The 23366-nt window shown below is 39.0% G+C and overlaps 1 protein-coding gene across 2 annotated transcripts in view; it reads left to right on the top strand.

The window, feature by feature from the left end:
• ACSL4 (acyl-CoA synthetase long chain family member 4) overlaps positions 1-23366 on the top strand; it is a 48424-nt gene that overhangs the window by 16303 nt on the left and 8755 nt on the right. Inside the window, exons 2-12 of one of the 2 annotated variants that reach the window (XM_053373258.1) lie at positions 6439-6513; positions 11780-12275; positions 13026-13203; positions 13702-13811; positions 14370-14508; positions 16726-16876; positions 18436-18559; positions 19331-19402; positions 21585-21724; positions 22332-22504; positions 23181-23255. In XM_053373258.1, the coding sequence (XP_053229233.1) occupies positions 11925-12275; positions 13026-13203; positions 13702-13811; positions 14370-14508; positions 16726-16876; positions 18436-18559; positions 19331-19402; positions 21585-21724; positions 22332-22504; positions 23181-23255 (1513 nt within the window). In that variant the 5' untranslated portion in view covers positions 6439-6513; positions 11780-11924. The remainder of the gene's footprint in view (positions 1-6438; positions 6514-11779; positions 12276-13025; positions 13204-13701; positions 13812-14369; positions 14509-16725; positions 16877-18435; positions 18560-19330; positions 19403-21584; positions 21725-22331; positions 22505-23180; positions 23256-23366) is intronic. The other variant, XM_053373259.1, reaches the window with a different exon arrangement.

A 23366-nucleotide genomic window follows, 5' to 3' on the forward strand; every position in this document is an offset into this window, starting at 1 on the left:
TCATTTTTTTTTTTGTAAAAATGCTAATCTTTAGTGATCAGAAGTTGGGGAAGCTCTGTGGCTCCTAGTACAACTTCCTATTCTGCTATCCCAAATCTTGATTTTGCCATAGTTAAAAACGTTGTGGCAAGATGCAATTCAGACTGATGGAATACAGCAGTGTTAACATGGAGAGCCTACAATTTCAAAAGCCCTAGAGGATGACCACCTATGTGATGGATGGACAGTCTAAAACTAACAGCGGGGCTTATGCCGATGAAAGAAGCAAACAACAGAAATGCAGTGTATCTTAATTTACATTTATGAAAATAACACCGAAGGCAGAATAATTAAAATAGTACTCAAGGTTATTTGCCAATTGCCCTTTGCTCCCAGTTACGTAAAAGTGGGCAGCTTGTATCAATGAAGCAAGAAGGCACATACAATTTGTTTTCCTTTGTACCCAGAGGAGTGTGTGCTAATGATCATACGTCAGTGTGATATGTTATAGCTTGCAGCACTATAAAAACATGACTCTTAAGGCTAGATTTATAAAATGTTACTGTGCTGGGGGGGGGGAGCGTTTATGAACCTGCTATTGTGGCAGAGGGGTTGGAAGAAGAGAGATAAGGAGCACCATGACTCTTCCAGCAGCTCACTACAGTTCTACACTTGAGTGTGGAAAAGAGGGCTTTTCCCGCAATTTACTTAGTTTCTATTCTGGTGCAAGAGCACAAAATTCCTCTGCCTGTTCACTTGCCAGTGTGGAATTTGTTGTTGTCTATAGTTTCCAAGCAAGTGTTTAAACACAGCTGTTGAAAACCTTGCTAGGTTTATCTAAACTTGCCAGCTAAAACAGTTAACTTTATCCTGTAATTTCTTTGATCCTTGGACTCAATGAAATTGTGCTTTTTGACAAAATGATTGCTGTCTGCAACCATGTAAAAAAAAATGTGGCTGACAACTTCAGCAATGCCAGTCCCATTTTTTGCAGCCTAGACCTACTGATTTGTCTCCCTATATTTACAGGATCCGAAAGGGATATTGTGCTTTTTGGGGAAAGAAGAATATTTGCTCCCTAAATGTTAATAGAATTTTTAAAAGCAATACAGAGTATAAACAAATAAAAGGGCACTGTAGCTAGCATGATTAAAAATTATTAAAAGCCTACTAGAAAGAAAATGTCTTAACTGCTTGTCTGAAAGATAAGGGGCCAGATTTCATTCTCCACTAACAGTACACTAATATTTTATCACATCCTTTACAGTTCATACACTAGTGACTAGCTATTCAAGATGAACATCAGCTCAAGGGTCAACCATGGTTATTAGTCTCTGCTGCAAGACAGATGACTCCTCATTGTAAACAAGCTTTTGGGGATTTATCATACATCATGAGAACATTTGTGGCTATGTAGGAAAGTGCTTAACCATATGCAGAATATTTATATTACAACAAAACAGCAGTTGCAAAAATGGTCAGTTCAGTTTGACCTTTCAGAAACATCACCGTTGCCACGACAAGTATTGACTCATTTCCCCAGAATCGGAAGTAATAGGTCATAATGCTTACTTAAAAAGAAAAACGTATTGTCTTAGTAGGCGTGTTCTTGTAGCCTTATAAGTTTCCTAATGCATATACAGACTAGCAGACAGACTTGGAAGGCTTCGCTTGGTGAGTAGCTGCAGTTTGTGTGCATATTCGTAGTTTGACTTGGATGTGCAAACACCTCTGATTCAATAGCATTAAATATTCTGATCTTAAACCATTTGTTTTCTTTTTTAAGCTGCTAGCCATTTCTGTGTGCAAACGGAACAGTGCTTTAAAAAGTCACATATTTAACTTTTTACCTGCCCTTGATAACGTTACAAATATTTTGTAGTGGACATAAAAGTTTCAACTTCTACAACTTTGTAAACCTTTACAACTTTGAACAAAAGTACCTTTTAATTATGCAGTGCCTTTCAAAGCCTTCTTTGATAGAAAATAACAAGTATATTTCTGTATGAATGTTGTAATCTCTGGTATCTTTTCTTTCACATTAAATCTTGGAGTGGAGGAAAAAAGCAGTTATGGAAAATGTAATCTTGTCTTCTGCTTATTCCATGTGCCGCATTTTAAAAATTAATGATACTGTAACAAGAGGGCCTTCTCATTATTCTTGTGACCTGTTTTTGCCTCTACTGTACAGGTCATGATTAGTGGGGAGAAAGCTTAACCATGTGTCCCAGTTTTGGCAACATGCTAAACAAAACCTTGGCTTGGCACGACAGTAAAAAGGACCAGGAGGGAGCAAAGCAACTGCAAACTCCCCTTGGTGAACCTGTGCTATCCTGGTAAACCATAGTTTGGCTTACATTGTTGGGCAAACCAGGACTTGACAGAAATAAAGCTGTGGCTGAATTTTAGGACATTGTCACCTGAACAGAAATAAACAATGTCCTAGAATTGCTGAGTTGTAGTTTCACATCTGTCTAAATTCCACAATGAAAAGTGCACCCAGGGTATGATTTTTTTGTCTGATCACTTTTAAAGAACCTATATTGGAGACCGAACAAGGATTAGAAGCTGCTTTTAGTTTCAACAGCTCAATCATATATGTGGCTACTCAGAAGTATAATTGAGTTCAGTGGGGCTTACTTCCAAGTTACATGAGCATAAGAGTAAAGACTTACTATGGTCATTAATGCCAGTGGAGATTTAATGTTATGCCATAGATACCAAGGGGAAGAGGTGCTGGTGTATTTGAGTCAGAATACTCCCAGTAGCCAGATAATAACATCTGAATTTGATCTCTGTAGTCCAATTTAAACTAGACACAAACAGAGTTATAATAGTCCCAGTTTTGCTCACTCAGTCTTCAGTTTTATAATACCATAGCATCCCTGACTACTGACTGCATATATTACGATAGAAGAGTTCATTATTTATGACATAAATAAATCCTCCTCTCACAATCCCATTTCAAAGGCAGTTACACTATTAAGAAACTCTATTTTTGGTTCCTAATATGTTTTCTACAAATGATTGTTTTTTAAAAAACCAATTTAGCAGTCCGGAAAGGAGAGTGTGTGTGTGTGTGTGTGTGTGTGTGTGTGTGTGTGTGTGTGTAATACTGCATATCAGCTAGGCCTGGGCAATATATCCATATATCGGCCAGGACTGGTATTAGGGGTAGTCCTCAATGACAGTTTCACTCAGTGGTATATCTCTGGTGAAACCACCTCTGCCTGAGTCCCTTTGCTACCAGTGCCCTGCAAGCTGAGAGGAAAACAAGCTGCAGCCGGGCATTGGAGGCAGAGGGACTCGGAAGCAGTAGCAGTTTTACCAGCGATATACCGCTGAGTGAAGCCATCATCGCGGTCTGCCCTCATACTGCTGCAGAGGGAGAAACAAGCTGCATCAGCGAGGTGTGATACAGCTTGTTCCTTCCTCTGCTTCAACAAGCCCCCGTCCCTCTGGCAGATGCACGCTGGTTGTGGTTGCTTAGCCAGGGGTGAGAAGACTCCTGCCCCCCAGCTGAGCCTCACCAGTCCCTCTGTCTCAAGGCAGCAGCAGATGCTGCCTCAGCTCCCACTGCTGCCTTTGGACGGATTGGGGGAGGCACGAACAGGCTGCTTCCTCCTCCCTGTGAGGGAGAGGCAGCCCACCTGCATCTCTTGCCCTTCCCAAGGCAGTGGAGGTTGCTGCCCCAGCTGCCTCCATCACCTTGGAACAGGCGGAGGAGGTATAAACAGGCTGCTTCTTCATCCAGGGAGGGAGAGGTAGCCCGTTCGCTCCCCCACTCTGCCCATGCCAAGGCAGTGCATGAGGCAGGCAAACAAACAGAGTGTTAGCACACTTGCCTCATCCATTGCTTTGATATGGGCTTCTTTCTGACATTGTGATATAGATTGCAGTGTTTAGCTGGTGGTATATTACGATGTTGGAAAACAGTTACTGCCCAGCCCTAATACCAGCCACTGAACTGCCTCAACATGAGCCAGTAACATTCTTGTTGCAGTTGTGGTTGTTTTTCTAGTATTGCAGGCAGATTCACTACAAAAATTTGTGTCTGCATTGATGCATCTTTCTTATAGGATTGATGGTTCTGAAGCATAATCAACCCTGGTACTACTTTGGTGATACAGTCATACCTTGGATATCAAACACCTTTGCTCCCAAAGAAATTGGTTCCCAAACAATCAAAACCTGGAATTGAGTGTTCTGGTTTTCAAACAGTTTTTGGAAACGGAATATCTGGCATGGCTTCCGTGGCTTCCGGATGCTCCTGTAACCAATTGGAAGCCATGCCTTGGTTTTCGAATGGTTCCGGGAGTCGAACAGACTTCCAGAACACATTCTGTTCAAGAACCAAGGTATGACTGTACTGCTATCTTGTTTTAGGGATGAGAGAGAGATTAGGAGTTTGTTGATGTACCGTCCACTCCACTTCCAAAGATGCCCTGATAGAGCTGACACAAGATCAGTAGTAATAATAATAATAATTTATTATTTATACCCCACCCATCTGGCTGGGTTTCCCCAGTTACTTCTCTGTGACATCAAACCGGGATATATCTATCTATCTATCTATCTATCTATCTATCTATCTATCTATCTATCTTACCCCTTTCTCCCCAGCAGGGAAATGGGGGTGAGAGGTGGGAAACTTGGGTGTACTTGTAAGTAATACCCTATATTGTCAAAAATAGAAAATGTACTCAAAAGTAGTAGAAAACACAAATAACTTTTTACAATTTCCAAGGAAACTCTTACAATTTTGTAATATTAAAAATGCTGTCCTTCGATGTTAGAAGTGGAACATGCAAAAGATAAGGTCATGTAGCAGGTAACCATGCAACATAGATGGGGAACCTTTTTCATCCTGAGGACCACATTCCCCCTGTGGTTGGTGATGCCAGAGACAAAAGTGAGCAGAACTAATGTAAATTTTACTGCATTTGACTCCCCCGGGTCTGAGGTTTCCTACCCCTGCTGTAAAAGAAACACTAATGTGCCCATTGTCAGTTCAGTATGTACATTTTTCTCAGAAACAAGTCCCACTGAGGTCAGTGGTGCTTACTTCTAAATAACTGCATAGGATGGCAGTCTGAATGACTGGAGAAAATAAAAAAATATGACATATTTGAAACAGTGCCCCCCTTTTCTGGTTGCAATTTTGATATCCTACCCATTATATAACATGCTTTGGAAACGCCTTCAAGAGAGCACAACTGCAATTTTCCTTGCATGTAGTCCCTTCTCACCTGTGGGTACAGGGCTAGTACTTGAATACAAGGCTGTCTTAATTTCTAATTATGCATATGTAAGAAAACTGTTTCTTTTGTAGTGGATAAATGTATGGGCTAGGTTGTCTGTCTCACTGATTTTACTATGTGAAGCAAATGTTGTCACAGAGTATACGTCTGCTAGTGTGCTTTCCATTTGCTTTATACCATCTGTGCAGCACATGCAGATTTAATTGCACACTTACTCAATGGTGGTCCTAATTAAACGTTTTGAAATTTCAGTCTTTATGGAAGGCTAGTGGCCTAATTCACACAATCAAATCCTAGTTCAATAAGGCAGGGTATGCACAAACTTTAAGCACTAGAACACAGTCCCCTTGATCTTCCTTTTGTGCGAGCACAGAAACAAAAGCTACAGTTTACTATAGTTTCCCTTGACATGCGATCAGGCACTATGATTAATAGGTTCCAAACAAGCAACGATTCAGAAATCAAATGTTTTGATTGCCTGAATGGCATCTCATTGTTGGGCAACATGATCATCTTGTGTTCTCAGTTCTTCTCTTCCAAGAAGCCTTTTGTGATATTGTAGAATTGTAAGAGGTTCAGAAAAGAGCAACCAAAATAGTCAAGGGGATGGAGCGAATTTGGGACTTCTCTTAGTTTAGAGATCAGGCTAGTAAGAGGTGATATGATAGAAGTTTATAAAATAACTATGCATGGCATGGAGAAAGTAGATAGAGAAATGTTTTTCTCCTCATAGTACTAGAATTCATGGACATTCTATGAAGCTGAATGTTGGAAGGTTTAGGACAAATAAAAAGAAGCACTTCTTCACTCACTACATAGTCAAACCTTGGGTCTCCCTCCCCCAGGAGGCAGTGATGGTCACTAACTTGGGAGCTTTAAAAGAGGATTAGATAAATTAATGGAGAAGGCTATCAATGGCTACTAGCTATGAGGTAGCAATACCAATTGCTTAGGAAGGGAGAATGCTATTGTGCTCATGTTCTGCTCACTGGTTTCCCACAGACATCCAGTTGGCCACTATGACAGCAGGATACTGGACTAGATAGGCCATTGGCCTGATTTGACAGACTATTTTTAAGTTCTGATGTTGCCTTTTTTAAAAACAAAAAACTATCATTTTGTTGAAAAGCAAAATTTGTTTATGATAAATAGCCATATAAAACTTGAAAATTAAAGTTCTGTGTAACTTTAAATCTAGAGTTACAAACAGTCATCCCCATCTTACTGTGGACTGAGCAACTTCTGAAGAGTTCTCATTTCTCCTGGAAAAACTGTAAGTTTGAATTTTGGTATACCAATAATTATTGTTGAATATGTTTCATTAACGTATCTGTTTTTTATGTACTGTTTTTAAAGTGTGCTGATTGAAGTAATTTCCTGTTTAGAAATATATCCTAAATATAGCCTGTATCTTTCTGCTGTCATATATTTAATGTCTACAGCAGTATTTGATTGGGTGTGTGGTTATTATCAACCTTTGAATTGGGATGACTAGCAACTTTTTCAAAACAGGCCTTCTAGGTGTTTAAAACATCTGGATCTGAAAGTTTCTTAGGTGCAATTTACCATGCAATTTTCATGGTAACACTTCAGGTACTGCTTGGAAAAAAGATGAAATAAGATATTTGTGTGACTATTAGAATTACCCAAACTTTTAATAGGTTATGTGGCATTAACTCCACAGTCAGTTGGATATAAGCTTTTTTCATATCACACTCTGTTTTTAACTGGTGGAGTACTCTGAAGTGCACAAACTTTTAATGAGATTATGTGTTTAAAAGCTTTGAAGTGCACTTTTCTTGATGCCAGTGGGTTGACCTTAAATAATATGGAAACAATTAAAACACTGTTTAATGGTGAGACTTTTCCTCATCATTTCAAAAAAACAATAAATGGAGCACCTTTGGGCCATGCTACTTTCTACATTAAGATACCATACTTTTCTGTGTATTAGACAAGGTTTTTTTTAACTCCCAAATAAAGTAAAAAATGGGGGGTCATCTTATACCTGGGTAGTGCAGAGGGGGATGGGCTACTGGTTGCATCCGCGAGCAGGATCTAGCGATTGGGTGGGTGAATGGTGTCTGCTGCAAGGGCTGCTTTGGATTGGCTGCTGCTTTGTCAAATGGGCAGGTTATTAGTGGATGTGGCAAGGGCTGCTTTGAATTGGCTGCCACTTCGGCAATTTGGCTTGCGCTGCTTGCGATTGTTAGCATTTGCCAGCTGGGTGAGTGATATTCAGTTTGGCATCCCCCCCCCCCAATTGCTCAACAACCATGGGCATTCCCCCCCGAAAAAGCTCAACAACTCTAAGCCATCTCCCCCAATTTTCTTAAATTTGAGCACCCCAAAATAGGGGGCGTCTTATACATGGGGGCACCTTATAGACAGAAAAGTACAGTATATTTTCATTGTATAGCTCTTTCAGTCTGTCAGGGAGGTGCTTCTTAATAACTACTCTTAAACTTTGCACAGTGCAGTTTCCATCAGCCTTAGTATTGAATGATTATTTATGTTGCTTAGGTAGCCTGCGTTGATTTCTGATCTTTTATTGTGGAATTGGTGCTATTAATTCATTAAGAATAGAGATGACAGCACTGAGCCTTTTGCAAACTGTATATTGACCGGCATTGGCCAGTTCCGAGCATCTTAAATGTATATTGCACAAAACTGAATCCTGAGGGAGCCCCTCCCACAGCCCAAAAAGTTACTTTAGGAGGAGAAGATTGGAAGTAATGGTGGATGATAGCGGGGCCCTAACCAGTCTGCTGCTTCTGCTGCATCTCCTCCATGGAGCCCAAGTGCATGTTTTACATTTTGGACCCAGGTGAGGGAGACAGGGTGGGAAGTGATGGGAAGCACAGAAGCAGCTAAGAAATTGTGCACGCATGCATACACGTATGTGCGTGCACACACACACACACACACACACACACACACCAGTCAAAATCTCCCCATTCCAAAGAAGCTTTTCCTGGAGGGGAAGGAGAAGGGAGTTCAGATTCACACATTTATGTGTAAATGTAAAGTTAGGCTCTGAATTGGTGTTGCATGCTTTGTCTGTTGTCAGACTTCGAACACAAATTTTCCAGATCTTTTCTTAAATTATGTCATATTGTATCACTGTTCCTCACTAGAGCTTTAACTAGCATTAACATTTCTGCCCATGTGTTTTTGTGTTATGTGCAACTTACTTCTACTGGAGTGTTTAATTAACTGGGGGCGGGGGGGGCGGGCATCAAAACAGGTTTTAAGGAAAGAGCTAATGCAAATTAATGAAATTTACTTGAAAGTCTTGGGACTACCATTTTGTTTTTGGCAAACACAATACATTTTTAGAAGTCCTATTTGGAGCTGTCAAAATATACTTCATTGGAGAGCCATGGCTGTCACATTTTAAAATGGGAAAACAAAATGAGCATGCCATTATGCGAAAAATAACTAAATTTGCAGATAGCCATGCTAGTTTATCAAGAGAAATGTAAAAGCAACAGTAGTAGCTTTTATTCAGAACAATTCAAATATCAGCAAATACAAAGCAAACTTTCATTTTTAAAGAATTCACCTTCAGCTAGATGCTAAGCTTAAAAAAAGAAAGGGATAGGATAGGAGAAAATGAACTTTTGGAGCATGATGGGGGGAATTAAAGTGTCTATAACATCAAAATGTAGCATGTCAATTGTTATATAAAGCTACCTTAGATCATGCTCAAAATCTACAAAACACTGTGTTCCATCTTGCTACAGCATGCAGACTTGTGGGGGGGGGAGGTATTTTAATCATGCCCTCAGACAGAGGCTTTTAGATAAATGGAAATTATTCATGCAGTACATAGTTAAACTATGGAATTTACTCCCACAGGAGGAAAGATTAAAAGAGGTTTAGATAAATTAATGGAGAAGACTATCTATCAATGGCTACTAGCTATGATAGCTGTGTTCTGCCTCCACAGTTCATAGAATCATAGAGTTGGAAGAGACCACAAGGGCCATCGAGTCCAACCCCCTGCCAAGCAGGAAACACCATCAGAGCACTCCTGACATATGGTTGTCAAGCCTCTGCTTAAAGACCTCCAAAGAAGGAGACTCCACCACACTCCTTGGCAGCAAATTCCACAGTTGGAGGCAGCAATACTTCTGAATGGCCACTGCTAGAAACAACAGGAGGGGAGAGTGCTTTTGTGTTTGAATCTTGCTTGCTGGTTTCTCACAGGTATCTGGTTAGCCACTGTGAGAACAGGATGTTGGACTAGATGGGCTGCTGGACGATAATAATAATAATAATAATAATAATAATAATAATAATTATTATTATTATTATTATTATTATTATTATTTATTTGTACCCCGCCCATCTGGCTGGGTTTCCCCAGCCACTCTGGGCGGCTTCCAACAAAGATGAAAAATACATGGGCCTGACCCAACAGGCTTAAACTGGTTCTCTTAAACTGGTATACAAGCCACCAGGTGATCGATGTTAAAGGTTGCAGAAAAGTTGAGGATATCTGTGGTTTGCACTTTACTCATTTATTTATTTTTTTGATCAGAGCCATATTTATCAATAAGGCCAACAAGGCCATGGCTTAAAGCATCATAATACAGTGCTGTTTTTACCAGTGTCAATATGGAATACGAAAAAGTGCAAGTTGAAACTCCCAGAAATTTTCAAGTCATCCACACAAGCACAAAGGTGTTCAGAACTGCTGCCGTAGAACCTTATTTTTTCCTCCCCACTCCCCCGGCCTTTTTTTTTTTTTGCTGAACATCTAGCAGCTCAGTGAAAGTCCTGGGAAACTGGAAAGCTTTCCCACTTCCTTTTGATATTTTGGTTGACTCTGATAAAAGTTATTGTACCACAGTTGCTTTGGGATTTAACTAAATTAGATTTAAATTCATGGGAAATGTCTTTTTTGGAATATTGGTAATGTAAAGCATTTTCACCTATGGATGTAAATCATATATTTATGTTTCTATAAAAGCTAGACACTCTGTAGGAATTACTATTCCAATTTGATAAAATGGAAACTAGGGGATATCTTACAAGTCATATGGCTGTTACATATGAAGCACATCTTTTTATTTATTTTTGATGGTATACATGGCTGGCTTCTTTGCTAAATTTCCTCAAAGGAATTGAGGCCTTGACAGATAAAGTTTTACTGTGATTATAAATATGAATCAGAAATTTATCATGTTGCACTATATAATTAAATAACATTTATCAGCTGAGTAATGCATGCTACTAGTCTGTAGCTGCTGCTGTACCTTAGAGCAAATTCAATTATCATGATTAAATAATGGGTGCTGCAGAATCTTAATTATTGACATGCTAGTCAGTCATTTAAAATCTATTTTTAAAGCACAGCGTGTTTCATCCTGAAACATCAAATATGTTTATACATCACTTTGAATACTGGGGTATAGCTGTCTGAATTCCTTGTTCCTGAGGAATTTCCTGTCCTGTGGTTCCTCTGCATTATGCTTCATCAATCTGTCCAAAATAGTCCTTATCCTGAAGCACGCTGCAACCCTCCATTAAGTGTGTAAAGAGATGATCCTCGCTTCTTGCTCCCTCATATCAGAATGTTTTGGGCCCATTTCACAAAACAGTGTTCTGTGCAGCTTCCAGCATTTCCCCTGGAAATTGTGAGGAATATTTAAGAAAGCCCTAGTGAGATGGGAGTGAATGTTGTTCAGTCAGCGCCTATCATTCCTCTATCCATCACTCACTTTCTCCGTTTGCAAATTTAAACCCTAACTCCCATATAGAATCAAAGACCTATGAAGATGGAAGGCACCCTGAGGGTTATCCAGTCCAATCCCCTGCAATATGTCTGTATTGTGCACAAGACCACTGAGGCTGATCTGATTGCATATAAGGATAGGTTTTATGAAACCATGGTTAAACTGCAGTGCTGTTATTTGAACAGAAGAAGCTCCTTCCACATAAGAAGCCAAAATCACATATCTATATTGGCTAATGCCTGAATATTAGGATATGTTTAAGACCTTGTTTCTATCAAACTGTCTGCCAGTCTTAAAGCAAGGTCAGAAAGGAGGCTATGGAAGCATTTTGCAATAAGCAATTGCAACAGTTCAGTATTTTGGCCTGCCAAGGAATCTGAATGTACGCAAATCCAGTAAACAGTGAATTAATGTAGCTTCTGGGTCATAAACAGCACTGCTAAATCCTCTCCTGCTCAAGTAAAAATATTTAAAGAAAAAGCTATGAACTTTTGAACACAATGATGCAATACTTATTTGCTAAACTGGATTAAAAGTATAACATTTTAAGAGTGCTTCTCAAAAATATTTGAGATGGGGTAGATGGAACAAATATTTATTTGAATTTTATTCTCCTTAAAATCAGTTACGTGATGTATATAAGTATGAAACCAGTTTTTTCAACCTCCAGTATCTAGCTGCATTTTATGATGAAACCTATAAAGGATTGAAGCTAACAAACTGTTACTAATTTTGCCTCCTGTTATCTGATTACCTATGATCTTCAACCACCAATAATCTGCTGCTGGCTTCCAGTATTTCTAACATTGCAGTGATTACTCTAAAACTGAACCACCTAAACCTTCATTCTGCTTTTGTCTGCGGCTGCTTCCACTTTTGTCGTGCAAAAAACTAAGGCACTTCGAATCCCTGAAGGACAGGAGACAGAAAGCCATCCATTATGAACCCTAAGCTAGGACTACGCATCTTTCTCTTGCTTCCTGTGTACTTGTTGATAAATCTGTACAGTGCCCTTATATTCATTCCATGGTATTTTCTTACAAATGCTAAGAAGAAAAAAGCTATGGCGAAGCGATTAAAAGCTAAACCCGTCTCGGACAGTCCTGGAAGCCCATACAGAGCCATTTCACATCTTGAGTCATTAGCCACTATAGACTTGCCTGGAGCAGACACTTTGGACAAATTGTTTGACCATGCTGTTGCAAAATTTGGGAAGAAAGATTGTCTTGGAACAAGAGAGATCCTGAGTGAAGAGAATGAAATGCAGCCCCATGGAAAAGTATTTAAGAAGGTAATAACTTTGGTAAATGTTTAAACACCATTAATAAGGTATTTTTTAAAAGGTTGATAATGTCTTAAATATCTTACTTGCAGTGAATTGGGATCATTTTTTAAAGCACTTGGTATGTTTAGAGGTTCTTGAAATCTATGCACTTTATTATTTGTTATACTATTCAAATAGTAAGTTCAGGTTTTTTAAAAAAACAAATACTTTTTTGTTAAATTAATAATAAATAGGTCAATGCTCATTTCAAAAGGCATCACCCACTGTTAAGTTACTTTGTCAAGCAAACATAGATATGAAGTTTAATACTTGTTCCAAGTATTGGAACTATGTGCTTCTGTCTGAAGATATTTACTTTGTATATATTTCAGTGGCATTTCTATTGCCATGTGGATTGTTGGCTGCTAATCAAGGGAGAGGATTCTAAAGTACTTCAGAGAACAATGTTATTGAACAAGCTGTATTGATATAGTACGAAAACGTCGTATTTGCACAGACACCTTACTGGGCAGGTTTCTTAGCACTACAAACACAGCTGGCCTATTTTGAAAGTTACCTGCATTTCTTTTAGACCAACATTGTGGCTGACTTTCTTAATGATGAATAAAATATTTAGCTTTTAGGCACTCTTGTTCTAGCAAATACTGTCTCATATTATATTGATCAAGTCATTCAACAGTATATTTTACTTATTTATTTAGGAGCCTACTAACCAAAGTTCTTGTATATTAAACAAGTGTTTTACTCTTTAACCAGCTGATCTTAGGAAACTATAGGTGGCTGAACTATGAGGAAACTAACCAGAAACTGAACAACTTTGGGAGAGGATTAGTTTCACTTGGGCTAAAACCAAAGAGCACAGTTGCTATTTTCTGTGAAACCCGAACTGAATGGATGATTGCAGCACAAACCTGTTTCCGATACAGCTTTCCTCGTGAGTATTGATGCTTTATCTGGCATATATGAGCAAGTTTGTGGAAAAATAGGACTCTGATCCCCAGGCTCCTTGTTCCCTCCTTTCCTGGTCCTATATTTCCCCCCTCACTGCAATGTTATCTCCTAGTTATCAAAACAGGTATGTAACTTTAAAATACAATGCCAGAGTTTACTGTCCATGATGTTTCTGTGTAAAACTCAAATGTACACAAGGGTAAGCACAGTTGTCATTTGGAAGTCTCTTGATTTGCATGAATAGTCACTGTATTTTTCTTACAAACTTCAGAATTTTGCATTGGTATGTCAGGTTTATTCTACTTTGGGATAGTGGTGGGGTTTTTTTGCAGTAGATGTGAAACATAAAATGAACATGAAAAACCAGAATGCTTTTACTCATTCCTCAATGCAAAATAATTGATGATGGCTAAGGAAATACAAATTTGGTTTTAGCTTTTTTTTTTTAAAAAAAAGCAATCTCCCCCTTTCTGTTAAACAGTTGTTACTTTATATGCGACCCTTGGAGAAGATGCAGTAACCTATGGACTGAACGAATCTGGAGCATCTTATCTAATCACTAGCACAGACCTTTTAGAAGGCAAACTCAAGGTAAGTCTTGATGAGAAATCTTCATTTGGTATAAATAATATTAATCTTGCAAAAGATATGGGTTGGGTTGCTGTTAAGTTTCATGGAAAACTAATTCAACATTAGGCTGAAATTCTGGAGATCGTGTGGACTAACTTGTGGCTATATGTATTTTGTAGTGGGGATGCAAAGTATTGTCTTGGCTTATAAATCAGTGGGACTCTCAATAAATTCCCTTCATTGAAATTATTTGAAAATTCTAAACAAACAAGTAGCATATTGACCACCATGATTTGGGCACAAAGCTGGAAAGCCAAAGTGGAAACAATATTGATAGCTTCTCTACCTTTTGTGCAATGTTCATCTGAAGGTTTTCATAGTTCTAGTATGAACTAATATATAAAAATATGCTTCCATTTGGACTGGATGTTTAGTGGCTGCAGGTAAGGGGAGTAGATTTTTAAAGCACTGATACTAGCCCAAACCATCATAAGGATAGAGGTATCAAAATAAACAGGCAATATGTTAAGATCCTTTTCTGTACACTGTGTAATCAACCTTCAAATATTTCTTCATCAGAATGTTTTGTCAGAAATCCCTTGCCTCAGACATATCATTTATGTGGACAAGAAGACTATCAATAAGTCAGACTATCCTGAAACACTAGAGATCCTTAGCATGCAAGCAGTAGAAGAACTGGGAGCCAAATCAGAAAACTGTAAGTGGACCATGTGAAAGGCTAGTACAGCTGCTTAAAGTTATAAAGTTGTAAATATATGTTATTTACATTTACATTTATATAGGGAAGAAGTATGAAACTGTAAGCTGTTTAAAATATAAGCTTCTCCCTCAATATTGTATGCACATGTGTATTTATTTAAAATGTTTCTAGCCCATCCTTCATCTATATCAGGATAGGAAACTCTTTCCAGCCCAGGAGACACATTGCCTTATGGGCAACTTTTTTGGGAGCCAAATACCTGTGGTGGTGGGTCCAGATGCAAAAGTGGGCAAAGCAATGGTGTGACTCCTACCCTTGTACAGTATCTTACATTCTAGCCATGAGGTTTCTATAACTACCACACATCTCCTGGTATGTCCCACAGAGAAATTTACGGTCTGCAAATAAAAACATCCTGAAGATCCCAGGCCACAGAGAGGTTAGGCTGACCTCAACTAGAGCCAGGGCTTTCTCGGCCGTGGCTCCAATCTGGTGGAACGCTCTGTCACAAGAGACTAGGGCCCTGCGGGACCTGACATCTTTCCGCAGGGCCTGCAAGACAGAGCTGTTCCACCAGGCCTTTGGTCAGGGCGCAGCCTGACCCCCTCCTCTGGCAATCTGCACAGAATTTTGCTTAATGGTTGCCATCAATTTGATTTTAATTTGATTTTAATTAATTTTATAATGAATGTTTTTAGAATGTTGGATCATTTTGATTGTTGTTAGCCGCCCTGAGCCCAGCTTCGGCTGGGGAGGGCGGGATATAAATAAAATTTATTATTATTTATTATTATTATCTCTTCAGCCTCCATTCAGGCAAGTGGCATTATCACAGTTCAGTAACACATTTCAGTCCAGGTTAAATGAGTAAAGGAAGGTTTGGCCTGTGGAATGGGTGTGGTCTGGAGAGTGTCCCAGGGGCCAGATAGAGAAGGCCACATTTGGCTTCTGGGCTTGCAGTTGGTTCCCCAACACTGATCTCTATAGATATGAGGGTGAAGTACAATATATACTGTACAGTACATAATAGAAACAAACCATACAATAATCTTATAAAACCCTGCATCTGAATAAATAGAAGCAGATATAATCAAAGTACAGTAGCAGGTAAGATCAAACTATCAAATTCTTAAAATGCTGTGTCAAGTAAGTCCTTACATGCTGCTGAAATAATAACAATGTCACCACCAGTTGCACTGCTAAAGAGGGGGCATTCCACAGGCACTCTAGATTGGCAATTCTTATTCCAGTGAGTAGAGTATTAAAATTTTGGTAATGCAATATTCCAGGGATGGGGTCCCATTTGGTCCACCAGGCTGACAAATTTTCCAAAAACCATGCTCACCTCTCCCACATTGATGTCATATGTGAAGTTGGATGTAGGACAGGCAGATATGTGGCTGGATCAGCTGCAGAAAGCAGGACTGAATTCCCTGTGCAGGGATTTTAATTCTGCTTGGTCGCTGTCTCCCTCAGTTCCCACGTCTAAAGCTTTGGTAGGTGGACAGAATTACTACCCCAGGGTATATTCCATACTTGTCCTGTTCTGGTCCCACATATGAGCCCACAAGGCAAGGCAAGATTGGTTTTCACAGCACCAAGGAGGACTAGTGAACAATTTGTTCTGACAAGGGTTGGAAGTGAATTGAAACCTCTTGTGCCTTTGCCTCCAATCCGCCTCTGCACCCAGTCAACCAGCTAATTTGTCAATAAAGATGAAGCCTATTTTTCACCCATAGCCAGAACCATTCATCCTGTTCAGCAGGAATGGATATAATCAAAACGACACCAGCAGGGTATGGATCCCGTTCCTGAGAACTATTTGAGCCCTTCTCCAAGCAGGATACTTTTGATTTAACATCAACATAAAAATGGCATGTAGATGTGTCACATATCTTAGTCTTTCACTACTTTCTTCCCATTGAGATTAAAGTTGCTTTGGAAATTTCCATTGCTAGAAAGAAGCCCTTCCAATTAGTTCTAAGCTAAGAGACAGAAACTTCTGGGACTTTTTGACCTTTTATAGGAATGCAGATAAGAGTATTCGGGTTTTGGTTTCCCACACAGAGAAAGCATTTACAGTCAAATTTCTTTATAAATTTTGTTTATACCTTGTTTTTCAGCTAAGATTGGCATCAAATATAAAATACAGTTTAATTCATTTTCTGTGATGTACTGATCTGTAATGTTTGTTGCCCCTGATCTTTTTTCTAGTAAATATCTCTCCAAGTCGACCTACTGCCACAGATATGGCCTTAGTAATGTACACCAGTGGCTCCACTGGGAAACCTAAAGGAGTGATGATGATGCATAAAAACTTGATAGCTGGAATGACAGGACAGTGTGAACGGATACCAGGATTGGGGTAAGCATTTCCTGTTTTTCAAAGATGTATGTCAAAAACTCAAACTCCATTTTTAAAGACAACACTGTCTTTCTGTAATCATTTATGGTGCAATCCCGCTTTCTCCCCATGGAGGATCAGGGCATAGCAGCATACCTGTCAACAGCATGGCAACCAGAGGAATTGGGCCAATTAACGCCTTTTTGGTGCTTCCTCTCACCTGTCACTTAGCAATGATTAAAGTTCATGTGGGTGGGTGGCACTTGCTGTTAACTGCAGCTACTGATGGACAAGCAAGGAGGGAGGGCAGAGAGGATTAGGTTGGCCCATTCTAAACCCTCTTCCTATCACTTTCCATTCCTTTCTCTATGTGTTTTTACATCCTACCCCCAGCAGATAGAGAGAGGGATTGCACTCTGGCTGAATCATTAGCATGAGACAACTGACAAGGACTAGAATGGGTTAAACAGAACAGTGTTCAAAAGAAGAGATAAATTATTCTGTATAAGATAAAAGTTATGTGCTTTTCCTAGGAAATGTTATTTATTGATCCTAGGTTCATACTTTGGCTATTTACTTGCTTCTTACTGGATTATGACCTTGCACCTTGGACAGGATCATTCTAAGGCTTTACTATAGCAACAGTAGTGATAGAGTATTTAACTCTGGTGCTGCTAAAGTTAAGGGGGAGACATAGGAATGGAAAACAAACAAACCCTTTATAAAACAGAGGTCTGAAATGTTTGAATACTAATCTGAGGATTTTGTAATAGACTTTTTGGGCATCATATATGGGGCCCCACCAAACTGTGCTAGATATGTGGGGAGAAGACCAGACAAAGGAAACCTAAGTGCTGGTGGCTGATACTTCACCAGTATTTTGGAAATTGGGTACATCTTGGAACTGACATGAATGCACCAAAGGGAAGGTTTATTATTTTTTTTATTGCCTGGAAGACTATTGGTGAGGAAGTGGGAGAATAGAAACATACTTTAAATGGAAACCTGCTGTAGCCTTAAGAAGGGCAATAATAAAACAACAGTGGAAACCTATTTTAACCTGATGTCTCCAAGCTGGAGAGAATACTCTGCTTGAAAATAATTGACAAGTCCAGGAAGTTGAATAGTAGGTTCAAAATTCTTTCCACTGGTGAGATGTTTTTAAAGCTTTCATCTGTTAAGTAATCTAATGTGCCTGACTATATGTTAGAGAACATAGATCCAAGAAGCCCTCAATTATGAAAAAGGAATGTAGAATAAAAACTGTTTTCTGTGCTTTATAAAAAGAGGATTAGACAAATTCACAGAGGGCAAAGCTATCGGAGGTTAGTCTCCACAATGGCTATGTTATACCTCCACTGTCAGAGGCAGTATGCCTCTGAACAAGAATTGCTGGGAATCATGGTGGAGGAAGTGCTGCCGCACTAAAGTTCTGCATGCAAGCTTTCCATGGACATTTGTTTGGCTACTTTGAGAACAGAGTGCTGGACTGGATGGGCCTTTGACCTGATCCAGCAGGGCTCTTTTTAAGTTCAGATAACCTGCATGCTATACTGAATCACATAATTTTTCTCCTTTAGACCCAAGGACACATACATTGGCTATTTGCCTCTGGCTCATGTATTAGAACTGACAGCAGAAATTTCCTGTATTACTTATGGCTGCAGGATTGGATATTCCTCTCCTCTCACACTATCAGACCAGGTAAGCAAATGTATTGACCTCTCCTGTTGGTTGTTCAGAAAGAAAGAAATGTATTAACATTCAGTTGAATTAACACAACAGTTGTGAATAGCATGGAGATGATTAGCAATCCTAGTCTTGCCACATTGAAATGTTCAAAGCGCAGTAGTGGCTAGTGTAGGAAAGTGTAACATCCAAAAAGGCACTCAGGAAACCTTGCTCAGGAAACTGGTTTTAGAAAAATCTAGTTCAACAGCATAATCCACCCCTCACCACCCATAGTCATCTTTAGGATCAGCTTTACAACTAAATAAAAAGAATTGTACCCATCCATAGCACTCTTAACAGCTTGTCCATATATATGTGTATATAATGGAGTGTCTTGAACAGGCAAGCCCATCAGTTGCTTACCCTGACGCACTATAATATGTTGAACATGCAATAAATAATATTTATCTTGCTCACTAACTGAATAGCATGCACAGATCTGTGATGCCAGAAAAAGTTTTGCAGCTCCCTTATTGTGTGAATAAATGGATTTAAGCTAGGTTTCAAAGAGCACCACTCCTCAGTATTTTGTCTCATTACTTAGTTGCATCAAGGCCTGCAGATAACCACATACAACTTTGCTGTTTCTTTTAGTATTGAAAAGTGTATTGTTAGTGGGCTTCCTTGTGTTTTTGAGGTTCATTCTCTTTCACTGAATGGAATAAAGTAAGTGTTTTTGGAATGTGGCAGTCTTAGGGCTATTAATGTACTTTTAACCGAGATTCTCATACTCTTTTCTTGCAGTCAAGTAAAATTAAAAAGGGAAGCAAAGGAGATTGTTCTATTTTGAAACCAACATTGATGGCAGCTGTGCCTGTAAGTATGGGCTGGGACAAGTGGCTAGTAAAATACTTTTATTTTCCATATTTTTTAAAAAATAATAATATTTATTAAGTGTTCCAATTTAACAATCCAATAAAGGCCACATTAAAGATATTCCGAATTTTAAAATATCCAAACAGTCCAAATATTAAGCCAAACCACAAATCTTTGTTTGATTTCCTATGCTCTGAGGTTGGAGGATTGCCATCATCTCACATTTGCGCTGCTTTTTTAATTAGTCCAGGTGGTTCCCATAAATCAATCCGATGTTAATCCTTCGTTCATTTTCACAGCCTCTGAGTTTGTCCAGCAAGCAAGTTATATCAAAACAGTATGTTTCTGTGTGGGTGTTTATTTTCTTCCATGTTTTTCACTTTGGCTTCTTCATGCCAGTTGTTACCCAATACAATACATCCCAAAATGGAAGAAATCTGGCTTTCTGTCAATTGTTACAGGCATATGTCCAAACCTTTCCATTTCGTCTCATACCATACCAGAACAGATAAGCCTGTACTTTGGCTAGAAGCCTCAATTCCCATCTTTTGCTCTTAACAGTCCCATCAGAATTAATTGCAAGTTCGTAAATCTTTTCCACAAAATTATATCAATATTACAATACAGTCCAGTCTCACTTGCATACATAATCAATCGGTATTCAGACTTTCCAGGGGGATTTGCCAAGTAAAATAGCAAATATGCAGTATATCAAAAAGAAACAAAGGTGGCTCCCTCCCCCCCTTTCCATTCCGTCATACCAGTTTCATAGTAAAGATAATCTCTCTTCCACTCAAATCATTTAGCTCCTCAGGGGCTGAATCAGTTGGCAGAGTAGTTTATCTCCCCTCACTCAGAGCATGCTCGTTAATTAAGTCTGAATTATCATCTTAAAAAACAGGAGTTTCTTCGCTCATGGTGGCGACTTTGGAGAGTTGCCAAAGAGACACACAGTGTTTTCCACCCAGCGCCCCCTCATTCCTACCAGATTGGGGGGCAGATGTTGGGCGATCTGCGGATGAAGCTGCCTCCCCCCCCCCGGCCCTGGGGTGGTTGGGAGGATGGTTACTTCCACCTCATCCTCAAAATATCCTGCGCAAAATGGCAGAGATGTAATCAACAGCCTCCGCCATGGCAAGCCAAACCAGAAGTCTCCTTTTATTTTCCATATCATTCACTCTCAACAGCCTCAACACTAAGAAGTAGAGTGAATCTGTATGGTAACTTTTTATTTTAATTTAGTAGTTAAAAGGTACAGTGACATATCTTCCCCAATAAGTGTGTACATAGGATTGCAATCCAATATATATATTATACATTTTAGAATTATATTTGGTCCTTGAGTCTGGGATATTTGAGTGCATGATTGAGTGCAAATAATCCATGCTATTACTATAGATATCTTAGCAGCTAGTAATTTACATAGCTGACTTGCTGTTGAATATAGGCAACCTAACTTATCTTCATTCCCTGCCACCACAAAATATTGTGATTTTAACCCGCAATTGAGGCTGCAAAACTATGTCCACTTTCCAAAGAGTAGGCTCCGTTGTATTTTACTGGGATTTGCTCCTGAATAGATATGTACATGACTGCACTGTGAAAGACCTAATGCAAGCTATGGCAGAAAGTCCAACTTGCAGAAAAAGAACTTACTTCATTAAGTTTCATGTGTGTCCCATAAGTCTGACCCATATAAAGTAGCATGCTCAGAAAATAAAAGTCAGTGCTGGAGCAATTGGAAAACTCCTTTATGAGTTGTTGTTTTTTACAAAAAGAAAAGAATGGGGTGGTTAGAACTGCAGACCTTGAAGGTTGTCCTCAGATACTATAGTGATGCAAATTAGACACTGTTGTAACTATTTCTTAAACATTAAAAACCAATGTGCTATACCAAAATCTTGTTGAAATAGCATAGCTCAGAGGGAAAGGGAGGAAAGCTCAATTTTTCCATTGTGCATTTCAGCTTGTGCCTACGCAGAATGGCTCCCGGCTAACATTGACCATAAATAGATTAACTAGACTGTACAGTAAGCATTGCACAACTATGGAAAAACTAAGCTGTTTAAAATGAATGAGATTCCTGTTTCCTGTTGCCTTTTTAGATTGCCAGACTGTACTAGTATAAGCAGGAATGGTATTTTTTCTCAACACTCACCTTTATAAAAAAAATTTTCTATAGGAAATCATGGACCGAATTTATAAGAACGTTATGAGCAAAGTTCAAGAGATGAACTATATCCAGAAAACACTATTCAAGATAGGATATGACTATAAATTGGAACAAATAAAAAGGGGTTATGATGCACCTCTGTGTAATTTGTAAGTATATTTCATATATGTGCCAGTTAATATGTTAAAGCTACAAGTAATTATATAGCTACGAGTAATTATATAGGGAGCAACAACTGACTAAATGCATTTCTCCTAATTTTGTATTCTAAAGAACCAGTGCAAGAAGCACCCCAAATATGGTCCTGCTGCTGTACATCCTCAAGTGTATCTGAATAATTCTTATGTAGGGGTTAATGTATTGCACTTTAGGCTACTATTCCAATATCATCTAGGTTACGAAACCTTTTTAACCTTTCTACCAGATGAAACATTTTTAGTGCTAGCACTCAACAAAGGGCATAGAGTGGAAGTTAAAACCGTAAAGTTTTCTCCTGACATTTCAGTGGGCTTTGGATGAATGCATTGCAGTCAGAATGTGCACATTTGGATTTGAACTGCACAGTCTAAAGCTGGTTTGAAACACAGCCATTATTATTGGATGTCATATAAATATGCCTCCATTTAGTTTCTTAAAAATGGGATGGCTAGCCACTGCTGTAACAATAGGGCATAATCCAGTTCACATTGTTCGTCAGGAAGGAGATATTGGAATTGCCCATACTTGTTTATTAAAGATAGTTTCTTTTCCTTTAAGACTCTTATTTAACAAGGTGAAAGCACTTCTAGGAGGGAATGTACGCATGATGCTTTCAGGAGGAGCACCCCTTTCTCCTCAAACACAAAGATTCATGAACATTTGTTTCTGCTGTCCTGTTGGCCAAGGATATGGGTTAACAGAAACCTGTGGAGCAGGGACAATTACTGAAGGTAACAATTTAGGGTTACATCATCTCTGTTTCCAGGAGGTCAGTATGGTTTTCTGCTAAATACCGTATTTTTTGCTCTATAAGATGCACTTTTTCCCTCCTAAAAAGTAAGGGGAAATGTGTGTGCATCTTATGGAGCGAATGCAGGCTGCGCAGCTATCGCTGCAGCGATCCCTCTTGCTGTTCTGGCTTCTGGGATTCAGAATTATTATTTTTTCTTGTTTTCCTTCTCCAAAAACTAGGTGCATCTTATGGTCGGGTGCGTCTTATAGAGCAAAAAATACAGTAATTGAATTAACTTTTCGCTGGTTGTTCTTTTATCTAGTCTCTATAGTTTAACTTGCAGTGCTTCCAGAGAATCTGTTTGTTGAGCATTCATCTGATTTGTTATCTTAAATGTATGGGTAGGTTACACAATGTTGCATCAAGCAGTTATTTCATGATTTTCAGTCATTTTCCCATTGCTTTCTTTACCACAAAAGTCTTATTTTGTTTTATTTTGGAAGTGGGTTTGTTGTACAAGAGCATCAAATCCACTTTAATTGCATTAGTTGAATTTGCCTGTTTCTGCTTGAATATCATCCACAAAACAGCACCTAGGTCTGGAAGCACCTAGAATTTTAAAATGGAAAAACTCTTTTGGCTGTTGTCTTAAATCTTTTCTGATTTTCCTCTAGTTTCTGACTACAGCACTGGCAGAGTAGGGGCTCCTCTAATCTGCTGTGAGATTAAACTGCGAGACTGGCAAGAAGGTAAGAGAGCACTGCATGTCCAGTACAAATTACAGCTGCACTTTCCATTTTTCAGTTACTAATATAATGCACGTATAAATCCTGAAAAACTTTTCCAGTCAAACTTACAGA

The sequence above is a fragment of the Podarcis raffonei genome, chromosome Z (assembly GCF_027172205.1).
Source record: "Podarcis raffonei isolate rPodRaf1 chromosome Z, rPodRaf1.pri, whole genome shotgun sequence".
Taxonomy (NCBI): domain Eukaryota; kingdom Metazoa; phylum Chordata; class Lepidosauria; order Squamata; family Lacertidae; genus Podarcis; species Podarcis raffonei.